The 21,328-nt window shown below is 41.1% G+C and overlaps 1 protein-coding gene across 1 annotated transcript; it reads left to right on the top strand.

The window, feature by feature from the left end:
- The first annotated feature begins 972 nt into the window (after positions 1-972).
- Positions 973-20,093, top strand: fam120c (family with sequence similarity 120C). Its single transcript, XM_055056793.1, has 17 exons — positions 973-2,491; positions 4,896-5,142; positions 5,224-5,306; positions 7,001-7,129; positions 8,454-8,556; positions 8,678-8,751; positions 8,834-9,108; positions 9,279-9,441; positions 9,629-9,712; positions 10,445-10,616; positions 11,143-11,392; positions 13,251-13,365; positions 13,662-13,871; positions 15,009-15,243; positions 16,220-16,355; positions 16,534-16,597; positions 17,309-20,093. The coding sequence occupies exons 1-17, from the start codon at positions 1,976-1,978 to the stop codon at positions 17,546-17,548; spliced, it is 3,096 nt and encodes a 1,031-aa protein (XP_054912768.1). The 5' UTR covers positions 973-1,975; the 3' UTR covers positions 17,549-20,093.
- The last annotated feature ends 1,235 nt before the right edge of the window (positions 20,094-21,328 follow it).

Raw genomic sequence — 21,328 nt, 5'->3', positions numbered from 1 at the left:
CAAGTCTTAGGAAGCATGTTTGCTTTCACAAGAATTTTGGCTCATTTTTGTATAACTCAGTCATTTGTGGTCATATGCATGACATTTAACAGTTATTTTTGGAACATACCTGCTAGTTTGTGGTTAAATAATAGAATAAAAAAACATTTGTTTGTTTCCAAGTGGAGTAATTTACATTCCTGCAGATCCATAAAGATGTAAGATTACAAAAATTTAAAAAACTAAACAAAAAATGAGATACATTTAAATAGTTTACAATCTAAACAGAAAATGTTAATGGGAAAATAAAATACACATAGAAAGACTTGGTGAGCTTATAGGGTTTAAACTGAAAAGAAAATAAGCTCACTTGTTTTTGCTACGTGGGCAGTAAGAAATAGTGCTAATTATATAGTGTAAGAGCAGCTGGGAGGAAATATCCACGTTTGAGAAGCTCTCTTGTGCAGTTACAGTGGAAAATGGCTCAGTGGCCAAGTTTGCAGTGCTTATGTTCCTTTAAGAGGCAAAACTAAGTACAGCCACGAGGGGTCGCCAAATACACGCAATTTTATCACAAAGGGATGAATAACCATTCTACCTGTTACACCATTCAGTTACTTCTGTTATTAAACTATCAATATATTATCGGCATTTTTAAGTGAATTCTGTCTTTTCACTATCTGTATATTCTGCATAAATCTGCGGTGTTAACTTTTTGATACTTGTTTGGCCTGAGATGTATTGAAAAATATTTAATTATATCTTTTAAAACAGAGCAGAAAGTCAGTTCACATGTGGACCGCCTCGAGAAAAGTTACTCTTCTGATATATATCTCAGTCAAAATTGAATTCGCTCGCATGCTGGTAGTTGTAGTTTATTCGCGTACAGGATTAAATTGCTGAGCTTCATGGATTGCACTTGTACACTTCATCTCCCAGAGTTCTTCGCGGCAGTGACGCCTCCCCGCTCCTCATTCATCCCCCTCCCACTCCACTGGGCCGCGAGGAAGTCGCAAGATGGCTGATGTCGCTTGGAAGTAACGTTACCCTCCGCAACATGAAGCCGTGAGCGTGGAAGAACGCGAGGGAGGCACCATCGGGCTTTTATTTTTATTTTCTTTTAGTTACTTTTCTTTTAGTTCGTCAAACATCCATTTCATTCCGCGTCGTGTCCGCCCCGGACTCGTCTTCGGGAGTTGACGCGTCAAAATCACGCCGGGGACCCAGCCAGTAGATAGCGGCTAGCCACCGTTAGCAAATAGAAGCACAGCTAGCCACACTGCTTAGTACTTTGCTTTTAACTGATACTTTAACCGCCGGCGGGGCATTAAGCTGCGGCTCCACGTGTGCTGACGTTTCCCAGGAGCATAAATGTGGCACAAAAAAAATCAGCTGTCATTAAAAAAGGACGAGTTTTAAAATCTGAACACTATGTCCGCGAACTGGCCATCCAGTCTGTGGGTTGCTAACTAATGCGCAGCTCTGCATCCGTTCATGTGGACTAATCAGAGGTATTATCATTTAATCAACATTTCACTGCAACATCCACCACCTCGCTGCATGTACGTTACTCGCTGTCAGTTTGATTCTGGAAGGCGGTTGAAAAGAAGCCAAATTATGGGAGCGGGTAATCTGTTGAACTTTTTGTAGTTGTCGGTAGCAACACTGGCCTTGGCTGGCATCACACCAAAAAATCCACAGGGATGGACACTAATCTGAGCAGCCACGACCAAAAGTGAGAGGTTAGCATTTGGAAAAAATATTTAACAAAAAAAACGCAGGGGTTGTTAATTTAAAATAGTGCGCGGTGATCCCCCTACACCCAACCTCACCAGCCGCTTGTTTTCCAGTGAACTCAAAGTACAGTTTGTCACTACAGCGGAGACCAGTTAGCATTGCTAGCTGCCGTCTCAACCCTCAACACGTTACAAACACGGCGTACAGAACGTACTCAGAAGCCGCTCCCGGCCACACACACCGGCTCAACAACACCGTCATGGGTGTGCAGGGTTTCCAGGAGTATTTAGAGAAGCGGTGCCCTGGGGCGGCGGTCCCTGTGGACCTCCTCAAGCTCGCCCGCACCGCGGCCCGCCAGCCCCCTCACCATCATCACCCACACCACCACCCACATCACCCCGGGCCCATGCCTCCCCCGCCCCCGCCTGCCAGGATCCTGATCGACGCTGACTCCAGCCTGCAGCGCCTGTACGGAGGCTACCAGACGGACTGGGTTTGCGGAGGCGAGTGGAACGCCATGCTGGGCTACCTGGCCGCCCTGTCACAGGCCTGTCTGTACCAGGGCGGCCTGGAGCTCGTCGTGGTTTTCAACGGCACTCTGGGGAAGGAGCGCTGGCCCGAGTGGGCGCGGCGAGCTCAGGGCCAGCGGCAGACGGCGCAGCTGATAGTCAACCACGTCGGCAGCAAGGCCACCCCGCCTCCCCGGGCATGGTTCCTGCCCCCGGCTTGCCTCAGCCACTGCGTCCGCCTCGCCATGTTCCGCTTCCGAGTGCGGGTAAGAAAAGAGGAGTGATGGTTGTTGTTTGAACTGGTTTTTGTGGCTTTACTGGTGTCTTTTTGTGGTTCCTTTGTGCTCATCTAGAAGTTCATTCTAAGCAGAGTTGGGTGGTAACTTGGTAAGCCTGGCACAATTAGGAATAAGTCCATTAAAACAGCTCAATTTCATTTGGATGATTTATTGTTTTTCTCTTTCTGCTCTTTCTGGATGATAAAAGTCTCCTGTCTGGTGTTTTGGTCTCAACTCGCCCCATTTTTTTGAAAGACAGTTTTGTTTTCAGATACTTCATAATTCTTTTTATTTGTTGGTTTTATTTAATCTGGATATTTAAAATGTCTTCCAGTGTTAAATATTTATTATAATTTAAAGTTTGATTTTTGAGAATTAAGCAATATCCTTAATTTTGGGAGATCAGTGATGGGCCAATTCTTGTCTGTGAAGCCAAGCGCATCTACCTCATCAGCAAAGGTTGACAAAAGATCCACTGTCCTCTTCTGCTTTAACTTGGCATTGATACGCCACCAGGTGAGCTATTGCATAGAGCCCAAGTCTGAGGGAGATTGACATTCATGTTGAGCTTTTTCCATTTTATGATAATTGCTCCAGCACTTGAACTTTTTTCACCAAGCTGTTTGGCTTTTGCCCCTTAGCCCTGTCCAGTCTTATGGAGGTCTACAATTTTGTCTCTGGTGTCTTTGGACAACTCTGTGATCCTAGCTGTGTTAGTAGTTGATGTCTTGCTGATTGTGTCTTCATGTGGCTAACAACCTCCAACAGGTGCTTCTAATTCAGAATTATATGTGGAGTGGAGGTGGACTCTTTAGAGGCAAACTAACAGGTCTTTGAGGGCCAGAATTGTTGCTGATTGGTAGATGTTCAAATACATCTTTGTAACACACTAATAAATTATTAAAGACTGATACATTGCGATTTTCTGATTTATTTTTTTTAGATTATTTCTCTCACAGTGGCTATGCACCTCAGATGAAATGTCAGACACCTCCATCATTTCTAAGTGGGAGAACTTGCAAAGTTGCAGGCAGGGTGTTAAGATACTTATTTTCCTCACAGTACAATCCCGTTTAACTCTGATTATTAAACTTGACTGCATACAGCCAGCACTGATCTATGTTCTGTTCTGGTTGCTACATTTTCATTTTGCCAAGAAGAAAAAACCTTTCCTTTTTCAAAAATGTGAGAAAAGCAGAGACCTGCTGCCCTTTTTGTGTCTGAGATCAGCAATTATGAGAATTTACTGCAGAAATTAGACACTTTTTTTTTTTTTGAAGCTCGCAACCTTAGTGTATTATTGAACAGCTAAAAATGTATCTTAATTATTGTCCTCTTGTTTTGTTTTTATATTTTGCGATCCATGAGTGCTTTTAGCTTTTTGGCTTCGGCATAAGGTGTGAATACAACTAAGCCAGCCTACCATTACCAAACAAACTAATTTAACCTTTAGATGCATTTTGAAACAGCAGCTGGTTAAAGCTGGGTTGTACTGAACAATTTTTTGCTGATAAAACTTTTTCCTGTACAATTTCTGGTTTTCTTTGAGGCCTGATTTCTGTTTTTTTTTTGTTTACCTAAGGAGTAAAACACATAAAAGAAAAAAAGGTTTTTCAGTATCTTGACAGTAGTTTTAATTGCAATATAAAAAGAGAGACATTTACAGGTAATGTTTTATCAGATTCATCCATCAGATTTAGTTGATGTGTTCATAGACAAAAATGATGGACGTTTTACTTTTTATGCATTTTTGATTTCAATCCCTAACAATTTACTAATAGAGGATTAAAACTGTTAGGCTACATAAGACATATATTTGAAAGCTGTATATGTAATTTATTTGCCAGGGACAAATACAGAAAATAATTTATAAACATGTACTAAATTAATTTGAAAGCTTAATTTTTTTAAAAATTTTAAAACAAAATAACTCTTGGCTTTTATAAAATAAACACCAGAGTATGTTAATTCTCCTATTAATGTGTTTTCTTAGTTGAAGATTGAACTTTTTTTTTTTCTTTTTTGAAGAAAGTTCTAATTTTTGTTGCTGTGAATTGACCCAAAGGTTGTCAGACCAATTCAACTGGAAAAAAAAACTCACCCAAAAAGTTAGAAACATTTCTGTCTTTTGTTAAGTAATAAAAAGTTAGACCTTGTTAGAATATTGTTTTTAATTTATTGCTGAGCAGATAAAATTAAATGTTTTAACAATTTGGCTCCCTGAACACTTTAAACTTTGGGATTCTGACCTCTGTTGCAAAAAGTTTGTACACCCCTGGTTTAGTTTGTTTGATACAGTGCAGTGTGAAAGCAAAACACACCAGGTGAAAATGTAACACATGCTGCAACTTTAGTCATTTTTTGCCATTAACTCTTTAATCTTCACCCCCAGGTTGTACAGACTTTGGAGGACCACCACCAGGAGGTGCTGTCTCTCTACAGGGACTATGGATTTTCTGGCCTGATCGCTCAGGACTCAGAGTTTGCCCTCTGCAACGTACCCGCCTACTTTTCCTCACACGCGCTTAAACTGAGCTGGAATGGAAAGAACCTGACCACACACCAGTACCTGCTGTCTGAAGCGGCCAGGCAGCTGGGCCTGAAGACACAACACCTGCCACTGTTCGCTGCTCTGCTGGGTGAGGAGACGCCAGGCAGCCGCCGCTGCCGCAGCCCAGGACATTTTATCCGCTGCTAACTGACCCGGCTGTCTCTTGTAGGAAATCATATTCTGCCTGATGAAGACCTGGCTGCCTTCCACTGGAGTCTGCTGGGACCAGAACACCCACTAGCTTCCCTCAAGGTACTTGGACTTAGAAATTCATTGCGATAATGATCAAAAATTATAATAAAATTGTAATTTTTTTTTTATCTAACTGCCTCGTGTCACAAACAGAAATATTGCTCTTGAAAAACATTCCCATTTGAAACAGGCCTCCTCAGGATACTTTCTTGAGAAACAGTAATTTATATCAAGGCCTATCACAATAAATTAGTAAATCAATTAATCACATACTAAATTAAAATAAACTCAATTTACATTTGTATGATTTATTATTTTGCTCTTTTCTTCTACCTAAAACTGGTTGACTAAAGTCTTCAGTCTCAACTTGCCCATTATTTCAGAGAACTGTTTTGAAATAATTAATTTTATCTGTTGTTTTGTTTATTTATTTTGGATATTTAAAATGCCGTGCAGTTCCATTATTAAATGTGTCTGGTTCAGAGTAAAGTGTCTCCAAATGTAGTTGTGCTTTGATTCTATTTTATTTTTTAATTGTTGATGACTAATCAGTTTTAACCTGCTTTAATTATTAAATTTCCTCCATAACAGAATTGTAATGCGCTGTGTGCATTATAAGTCTTATGTTCATAACTGCTGTGAGCAGCCATTAATTGTCTACATCAGGAGCAGAGAAGCTGCTCTGCGACACAGCGGTGGTCCTGTAGCAGGATTTTATTATTTAAAGACAAAATTATTATGGTGTCTTACATCAGTCAGTATTGTGGAACACATTGCTGAATGGAGTAAAATACAGATCCTTTCTTTATTTTGAGATTTGCAAAAAAAATTTAAGCATTTGTTAAATTTAGACAAGAAAAAAAAGCTAATGCTAAAGCGCTAACTTGAAGCATGTTGATGCCCACCATGTATCGGTGACACAGAATGTGTTAAATCAACCTCTACAGGATTTAACATGTTATTGAGTCCCTACCTGTACGGTTGCAGTGATGTGATTATTTGGAACAGAACAAACTTTAGGGTCAAAGGTTGTAAGTTTAATCTAGACAGGAATGTTTAATCTCAGTTGTGTTTTTGTGCGGCAAAAGTTTGACTTGTACTTAAAAATCTTTATTGCATTTTACGACTTGAAATGGTTGAGACTACAGTTTGTAATGGGTGAAGTTCAGATTTATTGCCAGTTGTGTGGACGTTTGTACATTTCTGTGGAGATACAGGTCTTAAAATTTAAGTTTGTGAAACTTGCAAAAACCCTGATCGGAGAAGCTTTAACTAAGTGCCCTAAAAGCTTTCAAAATTAGCTAAATTTTAGCTAAGCTAATGCTAGATTAGTAAAGTGCTCACCATCGCTTTAAAACGTTTGTTTCTTCTCACTTCAGCTGACATTGATGCTCATTGTTGACCCTGAGAAAGAATTAGTCAGATTGGAAATGTTTTTGCAGAGTTAAATTTATGCATTTCTACTTGTATCTGACCTGGTTAGTTAATCTTTTGTTTTACTCTTCATGTTTAATGAATGGGACTGTTACAGAGCCTGACTTTATGCAGATTTAATGAATGAGAATGTGAGTGAAGCATGAGCCAAAGCATGGTTAAGAATCAGCCCATGTGAAAATCAAGCCTCAGATCTTTATTTAGTTTGTTTAAAAAATAACTATAATTTTGATGTAAAATCTTCTTTTCATCGTCATAAATATGTAAAGGAAGTATTTGAGTGTTTTGTTCTCAGTTTGAACGTTTTGCTGCGGTTTCAGGTGCGAGCCCATCAGCTGGTGCTGCCGCCCTGTGAAGTGGTGATCAAAGCTGTTTCTGAGTATGTCTCCTCCATCAAAGACCTGGGAAACCTCGACATCATCGCCAGAGATGTCTTCAAACAGTCACAGGTGGGTCGCAAACGTTGAAGGATTAATGTCTCGGCTTCCGTAAGACTGGATGGAACCCTACCACAGTCGCTTTACAGGTCTTTGCATAAAAAATAGCTTAGCAGAATAATATTAATTAATGTTTGATCAGTAAGAGATAATTACTGTGGACATGATCAAACATCAGTACAGAAATGATCCAAATGCTTTATAACATTACTCTGACTTATGGGGATTTCCATCAGTGATGATCTGCTAATTCAATGGGGAATGTTTGCTGCACTGTTCAGTGGAAAGATTTCAGCAGGAACCAGTTTTAGGCTGAAAAACGTTAAGGAAACCACAAAACCAACACCGGCAGCTCCAGGTGTGCTTTATGGTTTTATGTTTTATGGTTTGATTCTGCAGCAGTAAACCCACACCACAGAGGGTAACAAAAAAAGCCCTAAATATTTTTCTATTTTCTTTTTTCCCAACAAAATATTTCTTATTCTCTAAAATTGTGCCAGCAATCCTTCAAGTAAATGTTGCTAGATATTTGTTTAAAGCTGCAGTATGTAACTTTTATAAAAATGTTTTTTTTTACATATTTGTTCAGTGTCACCATTTTATTTGACAGATAATCTGTGAAAAGTTTTATCTGCTCTACCTTTTCCCTGAGCTACTATCGCCATCAGAAGAAATGTACCGCTCCAGGCCATAAACCACCAATCAGAGCCAGGAGGTCTTGGCGCTGCAAATCAACTCATGTACTCGCTGCTAAATGTGCTAATGTTGTAGAAAGAATTTACAACAGAAATACCTTTTATACACAACAGCATGTGCTAGCTGCAGCGTAGCATAGCGCAACAATGAAAATGGTAGAGAAGATGAGCAATGCCACACAGAGGGTGATTGACAGCGCTGAGACCCGCCTCCTGGCTCTGATTATAGTTAGCACTGGGAGCACTGGAAGAAGGCAGAGAAGCTTGATGGTTATTTTTTTCTTTTTCATCTGTCTCTTAACATGCTGTCACAACATGGTGACAGTTTCAACAAATACATCAAAAATATATATATTTTTTATAAAAGTTACACATTGCAGCTTTAAAACCAGCTGCATCTTGGTGTGTTGAATGTGTACAATGAGCAGTTTTTCTGGCACTAAAGTCATAATTTCAACCTTCACAGTCATAACTAGAAGTATAAAATTATGACTTATTCTCATAGTTATGCAGTGGGAACTTGTTTGTGATACATTAAGACAACAATATAACAGATGTGCATTTAAAAACAATTTGGAGAATATTTATAAGAAAAATAATGACGGTGAGATTTTCTGTCATATTTTCTGCTCTATTTTCAGTCACGAATGGAGGACAAGGTGGAGCGATTTAAGAAAGCTGTGGAGTATTTCTCAGCTGCCTCCAAACCACGCTCGCCCAACATGGGGCCCTCGCCTTTCATCTGTGAGTGGAAACCAGTTTACAGCAGGACAGATGTTATACAATCAGCTTAATCTGACTGAAGATGTTTTTTATGGGAAAGCAGCTGGATTGAAATTTAGTTTTATTCCCTTTCTGTGCTCAGTACCTGGGTTTGGACCCGTTCCATTTGGGGGACCACCTGGCCACATGGGACCCATCCCGCTTGGAAAAAATCAGGTAAATTTCTGTCGTTTTTTGCTTTTGCTACGTCTTTAATTCCCACGGGCTCCTGCAAATTATGATTTCTTCCCAATCCCAGTTTCCGCCACCGCAGGGTCCAGGGTTTAAGCCGCCATATCAGAACGCTCCGTACGGACCAGGCTCCGCCCCTCTCTTCCACCCGCCTCAGCAGCCGCCCCAGGACTGCAACGACTCGATAACCAGCAAGATGGGCTTCTCCGATTGGTCGGCGCCGTACGATTCCACGCAGGGCGGCAACCGCTTGCCCAACCATCACACCGGCACCCAGTCTGGCCCCTCCCCGTCTCCTTCCTCGTCATCAGACGGAGACGAACCCAACGACAGCAACGCTAAGTAAATACACTTCTTCACGCTAATTTTCCTTCCACTTCAAAATTATTCACAACTTTGTTGCCGTCTCAAAAAAAAGCCTTATGCAGCTCGTTGTTGATCGCCAGTAAAATGATTTAAGATCTGGGAAAGTGGAAACGGTGTGAATATTTCTGAAACTCTGGTCTCCGCAGTCATCTGACAGACAAATCCTCTCGGTGGGAGGATCCGGCTGGAAGAGGCGGGCTGGCCTCCGGTGACGGGTCCCAAGGCAACGGGAGCGGGTCGAACATTCCGTCACTGCTGTCGATGGCGACGCGGAGTCACATGGACATAACCACACCCCCGCTGCCTCAGGTGAGACGCTCAAAAACCGGCTGATTTCACTGGGTGGGAAACACTTAGATTGATTTATTCATTTTAAATCTCGACAGGGTTCTGATGAGAGAATGAAATCCTTGAAAATGCTTGAATTTCACTGACGAAAAAGCGTTGGAACAATAAACTGTTTTTTTTTTTCCACACCTGTTGCTTCTTTTCCCAGGTCAGTGCTGAGGTTCTTCGTGTAGCCGAACACAGACACCGAAGAGGGCTGATGTACCCCCAGATTTACCACATCTTGACCAAGGTGAACCGCATTGTCTAAAAAACATCGGCTGATTTGTTTTAATGAGCAGAAACTGTTCAAACAGAAGCATCCAGTGAAGCCTATGCTTGTTTTCATCATCTAACTTCCTGTTAACTTTTTCTGTGTTTGTTTACATGTAAAGTGTAGATGAACAATTCACATTCAACATTATATAAAATGAGAAAACTTTGCTGGGAAGCTATTCTTCTAATATTTCTTTTGTCCCATCCAGTTTGTCGGGTTCTTTATTTTTTGTCTTTTGTTTTGAACAATGCTCATTTCTCCCTGTTTCCTTCTATTTATATGGTGTATCTCAGGAAATACAGTAAAAAAAATTATGATGTAGTTTTCTTTTATTATTCATGACAAATGGGCATCCATCTTTCCCCATTTTATCACCTAAATCAGATATTTATCCTTTACTCTTACTTTTTTGATATTGTTAAAATTACAAAGCTATAATACCATCCTTCTCATAATAACATCGTATCCCAGAATCTTCTTTATAGTTTTGTGCACAGTTTTCCAGCACTGAACAGTTCTAGGACAATTCCAGATGCTTTCACTTGTTTCCCAGTTTTGTCTGTTTTGAGGCAGATGCAACAAAAACCCTTCAGAGCTGTGAAAGTTCAGCTGTAAAGCTTTCTGCTGGTGCATTCGTTTGGTCGGGTTATTATAACAGTAACGATTGCTATGGAGATGTTGGGCTCACGCTGTGTGGACGTCCCACAGGGAGAGATGAAGATGCCAGTGTGTATAGAGGACGAGTGTAACTCGGAGCTGCCTCCTGCCTCCCTGCTGTTTCGAGCTGCCAGACAGTACGCGTACGGCGTCCTCTTCAGTCTGGCTGAAACGCACCGCCGCCTGGAGAGGCTCGCCCTCCGCAAGAGGACCCCGCTAGAAGGTGAAAAAACAACGTTTTCCTGACGTACAGCACGAATAATCTCTACAGGGTCTAAACAGGAGGTGGATGAAGTAACCAAAGTCAGAGTATTACTACTTTAGTATTTTTAGTCAAGTAAAAGAAAAAAAAGAAGCTTTTCAAAAAATTGGTCAACTGAGAGTATAAAAGTGTTTTGCATAAACATTATTCAAGTACTGAGTAACTGATCATAAAGTCTGTCATTCATCATACAAAACAGAAACCTCCAAATACCAATTCCATTATTGATCTCAGTTGTTGGTTCGATTCTCATTCAATTAAGAAATAAACTCTAATATGAAATATGCACCATGTTGTATTGAACTGAAACAAAATTAATACTGGGTTAAGTAGTAAGAATCTGTTAAATGAACATTTTAACATGAATTACAATTTTATGCAGATCAACAGTTTTTGTGCTTTTAATAAGCAAAAATACAGATTTGTCTGAAAATACAGATTTATTGAATATGACTGTAAATGTTCCTTTCTCCTCCCTGCGTTCCAGTTCCTCCTGTCATCGTCAAAGAGTGGAGCAGCGGCAAGGCCAAGTCGGCTCTGACCCCAGAGCTGGTTCCGGCTCTGTGTTTCCGGGAGTGGACCTGCCCCAACCTGCGGCGGCTCTGGCTGGGCCGGGCCAGCGAGGACCGCTCCAGGAGAACCAGAGCCTTCCTGGCGTGCCTGCGCTCCGACTGCCCAGCCCTTCTCAACCCAGCACAAGTCCCTCAGCATCTGTTGCTCATGTGCTGCGTGCTCAGGTAGGAAAATTAAGGCTAAAGCTGAGACATTACAGAGAATGTCATAAATTTGACATCACTGGTATCAACAGTGATGTCCGACCAACATTCTGTAGTTTATTTTTATTTCGCCAGTTGTGGCATTTTTTTCTTCCACTGCAACAATTTTCGTTTGCCTTTGTTTTTCTATTGCAGTTAATTTTGTCATGATTTCATCACGTGTCCATATTTTTAGCAAGGAAGCTTATTTATTTATTTATAGTTTTTTTAGTGGCCTTTATTTATGAGTGGGTGGAAGGGAAGGTGAGGTTTGCTTTTTGGGAGTTTTACCTTTAGTCTTGGATGATGTGCAGCTGGAAGGATTTTTGGTCCTTTACAAAAAAAAAAAAAAAAAAAAAAAACTAGCAAGACGCATAAAAAAAAAGCAAATGTAAGCATAAAAAAATCAGGTTTGAAGCCACAGATTTCAGGTTTTAGTCATCAGCCTGGTATGACGCTCAGCATGTCCAGATGACAGGACCTCAGTGCCCTGCAAAGGATGGAGGGATGCTCCTTTAATGTAAGATGATGCCGCTCTATTTAAAGCTCCAAGTCAAAAGCAACTTCTTAAAGTGGACTCTAAATTAACAAGTAGCCAGAGAGATATTTATATATACACGTACACTCTGGCTATAGAAGAAAATATTTAAATATAAATATCCATGTAAAATAAATTAAAGTTGTTTTGGGTGCAAAAAAATAGACTTTTCAGTTAAAGTCTGTATTTATTACAGGGTGTCTACACATCCTCAAAAAGTTTTAAATTAATGTATCTAAAATTAGAACTTAAAATGTCTTAAATTCATTTAAAAAAATAAGTTAGCCTTAAATACATTAATAATGTGTCTTAAATTTTCTCCTGACAGAACTACTTTATCTGAAATATTCTATGTAGGTTTTTTCTTGCTAGGCTTTTCTGTTAAGCAAAAGCTTTAAGTCACACGCAAACAACTTCATTTTGTACAGCAACTCAAAATGGTTGAGGCTACCTCTAAGTAGCTGTATGCTAGCCAGCTATCTTTTTTGTGTTTACATTAGGTAAATCAAATTTGGTGTCAGTTAGCTGACAACAAATTTGATGTTTGCACATTTCTGTGGAGATACAAATTTTAAATTCCACTCATAATGGTTTTAAAAGATATTAAAAAGTCTTAAATTTGAATTTGTGAAACCTTCTGAAACCATTTATCATTATAAGTTCCACCGAGTGTTTGCGAATTGTTGCTGGCTAGTCAGAAGGAGCTGTGTGGGGGAGGAGCTGTGTGGGGGAGGTGTGTAGGAGAGGAGCTGTGTGGGGGAGGAGCTGTGTGGGGGGAGGAGCTGTGTGGGGAGGAGCTGTGTAGGGGAGGAGCTGTGGGGAGGAGCTGTGTGGGGGAGCTGTGTGGGGAGGAGCTGTGTGGGGGAGCTGTGTGGGGGAGGAGCTGTGTGGGGGAGGAGCTGTGTGGGGGAGGAGCTGTGTGGGGGAGGAGCTGTGTGGGGGAGGAGCTGTGTAGGAGAGGAGCTGTGTGGGGGAGGAGCTGTGCATCAAAGGCGGAGCTCGGTCCACTGAGGTGTTTTGTACAGCTGAATGGTTGCCATGGAGATTTAAAGATTTCTCAAACATGCATTAAAGAATAAAAGCAACACTCCGGGTATGTTTTTTTTTTTTTTATGAGGGATAACTAAATATAATTCTATTTTGAGAAAATTATGTCGGTAATGACGGCCTCAGGCCTCTAGTTCAAGTATTATCTTGAACTAGATCATATTTATTTTCCTGTTCCTTACATGTGGTTTTGATGCAGCTGTTGGTTTTCTGTTGCTGCTCCATGAAGCCGGTTCTGGTTGGTTCTCTTCCCAGGTATATGATGCAGTGGCCCGGTGGACGGATCCTCCAGAGACACGAGCTCGACGCCTTCTTGGCCCAGGCCGTTTCCAGCCAGCTCTACGAACCCGACCAGCTGCAGGAGCTCAAGGTGACAAGTCGCTTGTTTTTATTCTCAGTCCTTCATGAAACAGATGAGAACTCAATTTACACTGAAGTGACTCGATCCAATTGAAAAGAAGCATGGTTCATTGTGGGCCCCATCATTTACATTGTGGCAGAATGTACAGGTGAAACTACCTATTAACAAACTGTTATAATATCAGTTTTCTGCGTTTGGTCTGCACTAAAGATCAAATATTCAATATCTTTCAACATATTTCATGTTTGATCTGTGGCAGCCATGTCTATTCATTTTCTTCTTTTGTTCTCCGTATCATCCGTCAGGTGGAGAAAGTGGACGCCCGCGGCGTGCAGCTGGCTGCTCTCTTCATGGCCGGCGTCGACACGGCGTTATTCATCAATGATGTCTGTGGCCAGCCATTGCCATGGGAACACTGCTGCCCCTGGGGCTTCTTTGACGGCAAACTTTTCCAGAGCAAACTGGCGCGGGCCGCCCGCGACCGCGCCGCCCTGCTGGACATGTGCGAGGGGCAGGTAAGAGACAAAGGCGGGGGGCAATAAACATGGCTCTGGGTTTTCGGTTTAGTTTATTCACACACTGGAGATGAAGTGCGACACAAATGCAGGAGGCCCAAAACAATCAGATCAATCACAATTTACCAATTATTGAAATAATTAACTAATTTAGCAATTGATTGATTAACTGCAGTGGACAGACTCTGAAACATAAAGTCAAAACTATGTAAAGAATATAAATTCTGCATTTTAGATGAAAAACCTTAATCTTTAAATATGTGCTACCCATAGCGAACTTTATAATCCCTTTGGGATTTTCCCTTAGAAAATTTGTAATTTCCATCTCCTACACAGCACTTATAGGTGTACATCAATTCTTTGTTTCTTTTTTTATTTATTTATTGGTTTAGTAAAATGGTCAACAGATCAGGCCTTCACTCTGCAGGTTTGATGCATCCTTTGCTGTAAATAATTAAGCGTTCAGTAAAGGAATACCTATTTCTCACAGGTGGTTAGTTGCCTGTGTGAAACTGGCTGCAACTAACAATGACTTTACTGACATTCAATTATTCTGACAATTAATTGGATAAAAATAATTTACACGTTCTGCTTTTCTCCTTGAACAAGTTTTTTAAATACAATTTCAGAAATAAATTGAAATAATCAAATAATTCAATTTCATTTTTAAATAGGAAATAAGCATCTTATTGCCTAGAATACAATAACAACATTTCTTCAGTGAATACTTGATCATAGATTGATTCATTTTTGTATTAATCAATAATATTTAGATACAGGTGCTTAATAGGAGAATTTGAGCGAGACGAAGCTAAAACTGGGTAAAACATCAGACAAAGAAAAGTTAAATTTTTTGTACAGTTTGGTTTAATTACTGCAGTGCATATGTTATTAATTCAGCATAATGCCTTTATTAAGTCTGTACATTCCAGTTAACAATTAATCAATTTTTACATTATTTTATAATGTAGCATTTTAGCCCTAGTTGTGACTGTTCATTGCTCTGCTGACCTGTGAAACTGCCCTTCTTTCACCGATTAGTGGTTTTCTTACTAAACTAAACGACCGGCTGCAGCTGAGAACATGTTGAACATAAACTGTTCCTTTCATCCAGCGTCTCATTGTTCTGCTCTGCAGGAGGAGCTGGTGTCAAAGGTAGAGAAGATGCGACAGGCGATCCTCGAGGGCATCAACCTCTCTCGTCCTCCTCCCCCTCCGCCTCCTCTGCCGCCTCCTGCTTTCCTACCCCCCACCATGGTGCCCCCTTTCTACCCAATGCCTCTCTACCCGCCTCGCCCTATGGGCGGCATGCCCCCTCATCACCCGCACCATCCTCATCACCCCGGCCAACACAGACCCAGAGCTTTCCCAGGTACGCTCCAGCTCAACAGACACGGTTCTGCAGACTCTTTGAATGTACATGAGCTCAAAATTACAGGTTAAAATGTCAGTTTGTGTGGAAAGAAAATGGAGGTTGTCATAAATAACCTGTGCAACAGATATTTACTTTTGCTATCAAATTTAAATATTTGGCGTGACCCTCCCTTGATTAAACCGGGAACGATTAATCTGATTATTCATGATTAATCGATTATTAAAATAATTGTCAACTAATTTAGTAAGCAATTAATCGTTAACTGGAGAGGGAGACACTTAAATAAAATGGATATTTGCTTAAAGAACACCAGTAATTAACTCAAAAAACACATTTTGCATTTACAACATAAAAACTTCCTTGTTTATAAATATGTTACACCCAGTACGAATTAAGTTGCAGTTTTAGCATAATTTATTTAAAATGGTTGAAAAAGCATCTTTTGCAATACCATTATTAATCAGAACAACATTTTCAAAGCAGTAATGAAGCAATAGCTGTAAAAAAAAAGTTTATAAATTTTGCATGCACAAGTGTTCACTAAAGGAGGGCTGTATTGACTTTTAGGCAATAACATTCTTTTTTTCTTATTTAAAAAATATTTGAATTATTTGTTTGCATTTTAATGTCTATTTTTTTTATCTGGTTTTTTAACTGGTTGAAAGAAGAATCTGAAGAATGTGCCAATTTTTTATTTATTTTTTGGTTTAGTTAATTGCCAGAATAATCAATTACTAAAATATCAATATCAATATCAAAATATCAATCAATTACTAAAACAAATACTTCTAAAATGGCACCACAAAATCTGTGATTTAGTTGCAAAAAACAAAAAAATCACAAAATCCTTTGGTGGACTCCCTGATAGAAACCCAATCTGCTGACTGATCATCTGCACTGAATTTTATGATATTCTGATGAAATTTGTAGATTTTTATGACCGAAGTTGATCAGCATTTCTTTCTCTTCCCAGGAATTCAGTCCATCCCACCTCAGGGAGGGAAGCTGGAGATCGCCGGCATGGTGGTGGGCCAGTGGGCTGGAAACAAGCCTCTCCGCGGCAGAGGCGGGTTCAACATGCAGGTGGTCTCGGTGGGAGCCGGAAAAGGGTGAGGTTCACCAGCCATGTATAATCTACTTCGCCAAGATCAGTTTGTCATGCACATGAAAACAGTTCTTTACAAATTGGCAACAAGTCAGTGCAAGCTCACTGAGTCCAGCTGACAAAGTGGTTGTGTTGAAAAAATTAAAAACTATGTAAAATGTGTTGCTGTTTGTTCTATGCAGGCGGGGTAAAGAGATTCCAGCGAAAGTAAAGGGAGTGAAAAAACCAGCTGCCAACAGATCACAGGTATGACATTGAGATCCCAGAAGAATTCATAAAGTTAATTTTAAGCATTTATTTTCACCAACTTTGTTCATCTGCAATTAGAATAAAAATGATCTACTTTACTACAAAAATGTTACGATCGTAGTATACACTCGCTGGTTTACACTGGCTGTGTCCAAGCATATTATTGGAAAAGTTGGTGGAAGGACGACCAGGTGGAAGAACGATAGCGCACAGCAAAAACCTAAGCTTTGAGATTCATGAAGCATGAATGGATTGCCATAATTTACCTGCTGTATAATGTATAATTCTGTCACAAGACATTATTAATAACAGTAATCAATAATAATTTTCTGGAAGTTTGTTCCAGATTTGTTGTACATAGAAGCTGAATGTTGCTACTTCATGTTTGGTTATGGTTCTGGAGATACAGAACCAGAAGACCTGAGAGATCTGGAAGGTTGATACAACAACAGAAAGATTGTGACAAAAACATTTTAAAATAGAAGTTATCTGTAAGGGACCAAAGACATTTCAGCATTTATTTCAATCCTGAATTTATAATGTAATAAAAAGAAATGGAGCAAAGTTTCAAATATAATTTGGTGTTAAACTGTTCAGTGATTTATAAACATTTATTTTCATAATTTCAATTTATGCACTTTTATGGTTATTGGGAGAACAAGTAGTGATATTATTTTTTCATTTGATGTGGTGATTTGTCCGCCGCAGACGCCCCCACCCAGCAGCCCCACGAAGCCCTCCGAGGAGGCGGGCTCAGCGCCCGAGGTGTCCACTCAACAGCTGAACGGCAGCTCAGCAGCCTCCGCCATTGGCCAGCCCTTAGAACTGGCCCAGCCAATCCCGTGTGCCTTAGCCAGCAGAGACAACCAATCAGAGGGGGTGGAAGTGGAGGCCCCCTGTTGCCTTGACGACTGCCCGTCTGACGGAGCGCTACAGAAGGAGGAGTGACGGTGTCCTTCGCCAGGACGCGCCGCTCTCAGAGAGTTATGTGTTCGACTGCCTTTCCCCTGTTTTTTGTAGCCCCGCCCCCAAGCCCCCTCCTACGTCTCGTTAGCTGCGTGCACAATCGCGCGGAGCAGGAAGTGACGCCTTTTCACTTCCTGCGCCGCATGATAGACTGAAGCAGCTAGCCGTTGCTCCCGTTTTATTTTTACTCATGTGGTTTTAAATCGTTTTATGAAGAAAGGGTTTCTCCATGAGTCCGTAAGCGCCCTGCCCCAAACCGTTTCCACTCTTTCGTAAAAAAAAAAATTCACAGAAAAAACAACTCCTGATCGTCACCGTCTCCCACTCAGAGCTTAAAGCTTCGCCCCCCCCACCCAGAATCACCACATCAACATAGTTTCTGATGTAGCGTCTTAAACGGTCCCGTTCTTTAAAGTCTCTGCACACTGATGTTACGTTTGCGGCGGCGGCTAATCGGATGGGGTTTCAGCTAGCTGCTAAGCGCTGTCGCCGCATGTCTTTGTGCTCTGTTGCCATAGCGATCAGGACGACTTTTGTCCGAGATAAATTTTGACTCTTGATTCATGGCAATGTTTTATCATTTTTCTGTGCAGTGACACCCACCACCCCTCCTCATTCCCACCACACACACACACACAAAGTATTAGCATGTGTGCTAGCTATCCCCCATCCCCTTCTATATAGATTGATTGGTTAATTATCACTGGAGCACTTCATGGTAATAGTGTGCTATCTTACTTTGACCTATGTAGCATATCCTAATGCTTAGATGTGCTGAGAGAGCCCCTCCAACCCTAAACCCATGAATTTATGCACCTTAAACCCTAAAGTATGCAAGATCTCCCCCTTCCCCCTTCGTCCTATTTGTCCCAAAGCTTTGATTGTATTAACCCAGCAGAAGCACTTATTGTTGTATTTTAAATAAAGCCCCTGTATGGTTGAATCGACGTTCTGTCAGGGATGTCCCCTGCTCCTGAATACATCTTTATGACGCGTAGAAGTACGTTTTTAAAAGGTAGAGATCTATTTGAGAGACGTCAGAATGTGAACAGAGTGGTTCAGCACTTTGTCTTAAAAAAAAAATAATTCAACCACACTGGACAGTCCTTTTACCAGGTGAAATGGAAATAAAACTAAACTTTGAGGCACCTTCTTGACTTGAGGCCAAAAAAATGAAAAATAAAGATGTTGTTGCCCAGAAACAGATGGAAGATGTTGGGAGTTTGAGGGGGGAAGCGGCTGCCAAGCAGAGTTCCCCCCTCCAGCACTTCACGGTCAGTCAAGAACTTTTCAATGGAGCTAAAAGGAGTCATGACTCCTGTAACAAAACCATTTCAGATCACTGAAAGTTTCAATCCAAAGTGTACGTCAGTAAGGTTTGCCGTCTGAGGCGAGCAAAATAAATAAAAATGGGCGCAGTAGCAATTCCTTCCAGGTCTCACCATCCCTCGGCTTGAAGCTGAGTCACTTCAGACCGACAGGAAGCCTCTCGCTGCCCCATAGTCCTTCCCACAAATGCGACGGAGACTCTGTGGGCCGCATCACGCGGCACCCTAAGGCCTCCAATACACGGAAATGTTTAGAATTAGAGCACTTAATGTTTGTTGACAATGAAATGTGCCCTCCTGCTCCCCCTACCGACCAGATCCACAATTACAAGCAAACCCAGAAAGCAGTTGGAGCCGAGAGACGACAGCCATGAATATTTTTAATCTCTGAACTTCGAACGATCGACATGAGAAAAAAAAAAAGGCAAGTCAGAATAGAAGCACCTTATTTTCTTACTATATTACTGACTTGTGCTCGATCATCGTGTGCCACAAACCGTTACAAAGACGAAGTTCTTCTGAAGGAAAAACACAAACCAACGACCCTGACTGTCCGTGTCAATGTAGTCACGTCAGACATCTCCCTCTGTTCCGAACTCGACCGTTTACCGGTCGGCCGCAGCGGAGCTGCACCGAGCGGCGCCGTCTTCTCACATCTGCTCCAAATGAATCCGGAGGTTCCGGCTCGTCAGAGGCGCCGTAGGTGTCCGTAGAGTCAGGAAGCATCAGGGCCTAACTGGACCGCAAAACACAGACACAGAGACTTAGACTAGAGATTAGAGCTCCACTTGCCGAAATACCAAGTCTAGGTTTTCTAGGAGACATAACCGCATTCAACTTTTGACATTAGTGCAGACATTAAGAAGTAAAGATGGCTTTTTTTGTTTTTTTATTTTTCTGTGGCGAGCCAGAGCGTTATCCGTTCCACACGATGCCCTCTTTTGATTCGCTCGCCACGCCACACACTGATATAAAAATAAAACACACACTCATTCACCCACACACCACATTCAGACAGGAATCAGTTGCATTCTCTCTGCTTTTGTGCTGACGTTATTTTTTTTGTGCGTGCAGCAGTCGAGTGATCGTCAGTTCGTCAGAGAACCTTTGGTAACTCGTTCTGACTCTAAGTATCCCACGCAGACAAGTTTGCACAAAAAAAAAACACAAACGAAAGACAACCGTGACATGGTTTGTGTCAGCTTGGCACGCAACTGCACACACGCAGATACATAGATGTTAAACTATAGTTAGTATGGTTAAAAAAAGAATCAACACAACACATGATGTAGTGTCCCGTTTTTGTCCTCGTCTGTTTTAGTTTGATAGATATTGATCGATGATTTTTCTCTCCTCCTTGTTACTCTTTTAACAGCCCCGCCCTCCTTTCGTTACAACACCTTGTTATTTCTTTTCTCTGCCTCAAACACTCCTCGACCCTCCGAGGAAGTACATGCATCCTCACACGCATTAAAAGCAACCACACACACACACACACACACACACACACACACACACACACACACACACACACACACACACACACACACAGAAAAATATAATACACACAGATTAATCCCTGCATTTCTCTCTCTTTCTCTCTCTCTGCCTCTGTTAGCCCTTTAGAAGTATTTTTATTTCATTTTATTTTATCCCCCTCTCTTCTCTCTTCTCTCTGGGCTGCCCTGCCCTTAATCAACCCGACTAACAGTAAAGGTTATATTAACGTTGATAATCAGTTTCTGTATGTATCTAGCCAGAGTGGAAAGAAAAAAAAAACAGAAAAAAAATCAAAACTGTTTTATTCAATTGTGCAAATGTGTTTTTCTTACTATTTTTAATGGTATTACATCTCTCTAATCTTAACCTTCTACCATCGCTTCAGTTAGTACTGAAATACGCTTAGCCAACCTAGAGATTTGAACTGTAATGATTGCCATTCTCCTTACCTGTATCTATATGGCATCTTTAGACCACTTCACCGTTTCTTATGTATGTGAGTAAATATTGCCCGCTTCTTCTCGAATTGAAAATCGTCGTCTGCATAATGTTTGATTCTTACGATATCCCTTAAAAAATAAAAAAAAGATCTCATATTCAGTCCAAGCTGAACTCTCTGCACCCTTGCACAAAGCAGCAAAACATCTCTTGTGAATATCTGAGAACCAAAGCACGCCTCGCAATGTTCCCCCCTTTTCTCCCAAACCTGCCCCTCCCCCACCCGTTGCCTCCCCCAACCTGAACAGTCTGCCCCCGAGCAACGAGTTTTGGATCAATACGATAAGTATATTTAAATATTTTACAGCACGTGTGATTTATCTGACAAGTCTTTGAGGTTTAATGGTGGCGGTCGCAGAGGCGGGCCTGGACCGTGATTGAGCAAACGGATTGCAGTTAAATTTCCTCTCTGTTCAGTGACTGAAATTGAGACTTT

The sequence above is a fragment of the Poeciliopsis prolifica genome, unplaced genomic scaffold (assembly GCF_027474105.1).
Source record: "Poeciliopsis prolifica strain line A6 unplaced genomic scaffold, Auburn_PproV2 SCAFFOLD046, whole genome shotgun sequence".
In the NCBI taxonomy this organism is placed as follows: Eukaryota; Metazoa; Chordata; class Actinopteri; order Cyprinodontiformes; family Poeciliidae; genus Poeciliopsis; species Poeciliopsis prolifica.
Note: the sequence above shows the minus strand (reverse complement) of the source record. Positions and strands in the feature narration are given on the sequence as shown.

Coding starts and splice junctions, on each gene's coding strand:
- fam120c (XM_055056793.1), top strand. CDS start 1,976: ATGGGTGTGCAGGGTTTCCAGGAGTATTTAGAGAAGCGGTGCCCTGGG. Junction 10,617..11,142: donor CAAGAGGACCCCGCTAGAAG/GTGAAAAAACAA, acceptor CCTGCGTTCCAG/TTCCTCCTGTCATCGTCAAA. Junction 16,356..16,533: donor TCGGTGGGAGCCGGAAAAGG/GTGAGGTTCACC, acceptor TGTTCTATGCAG/GCGGGGTAAAGAGATTCCAG.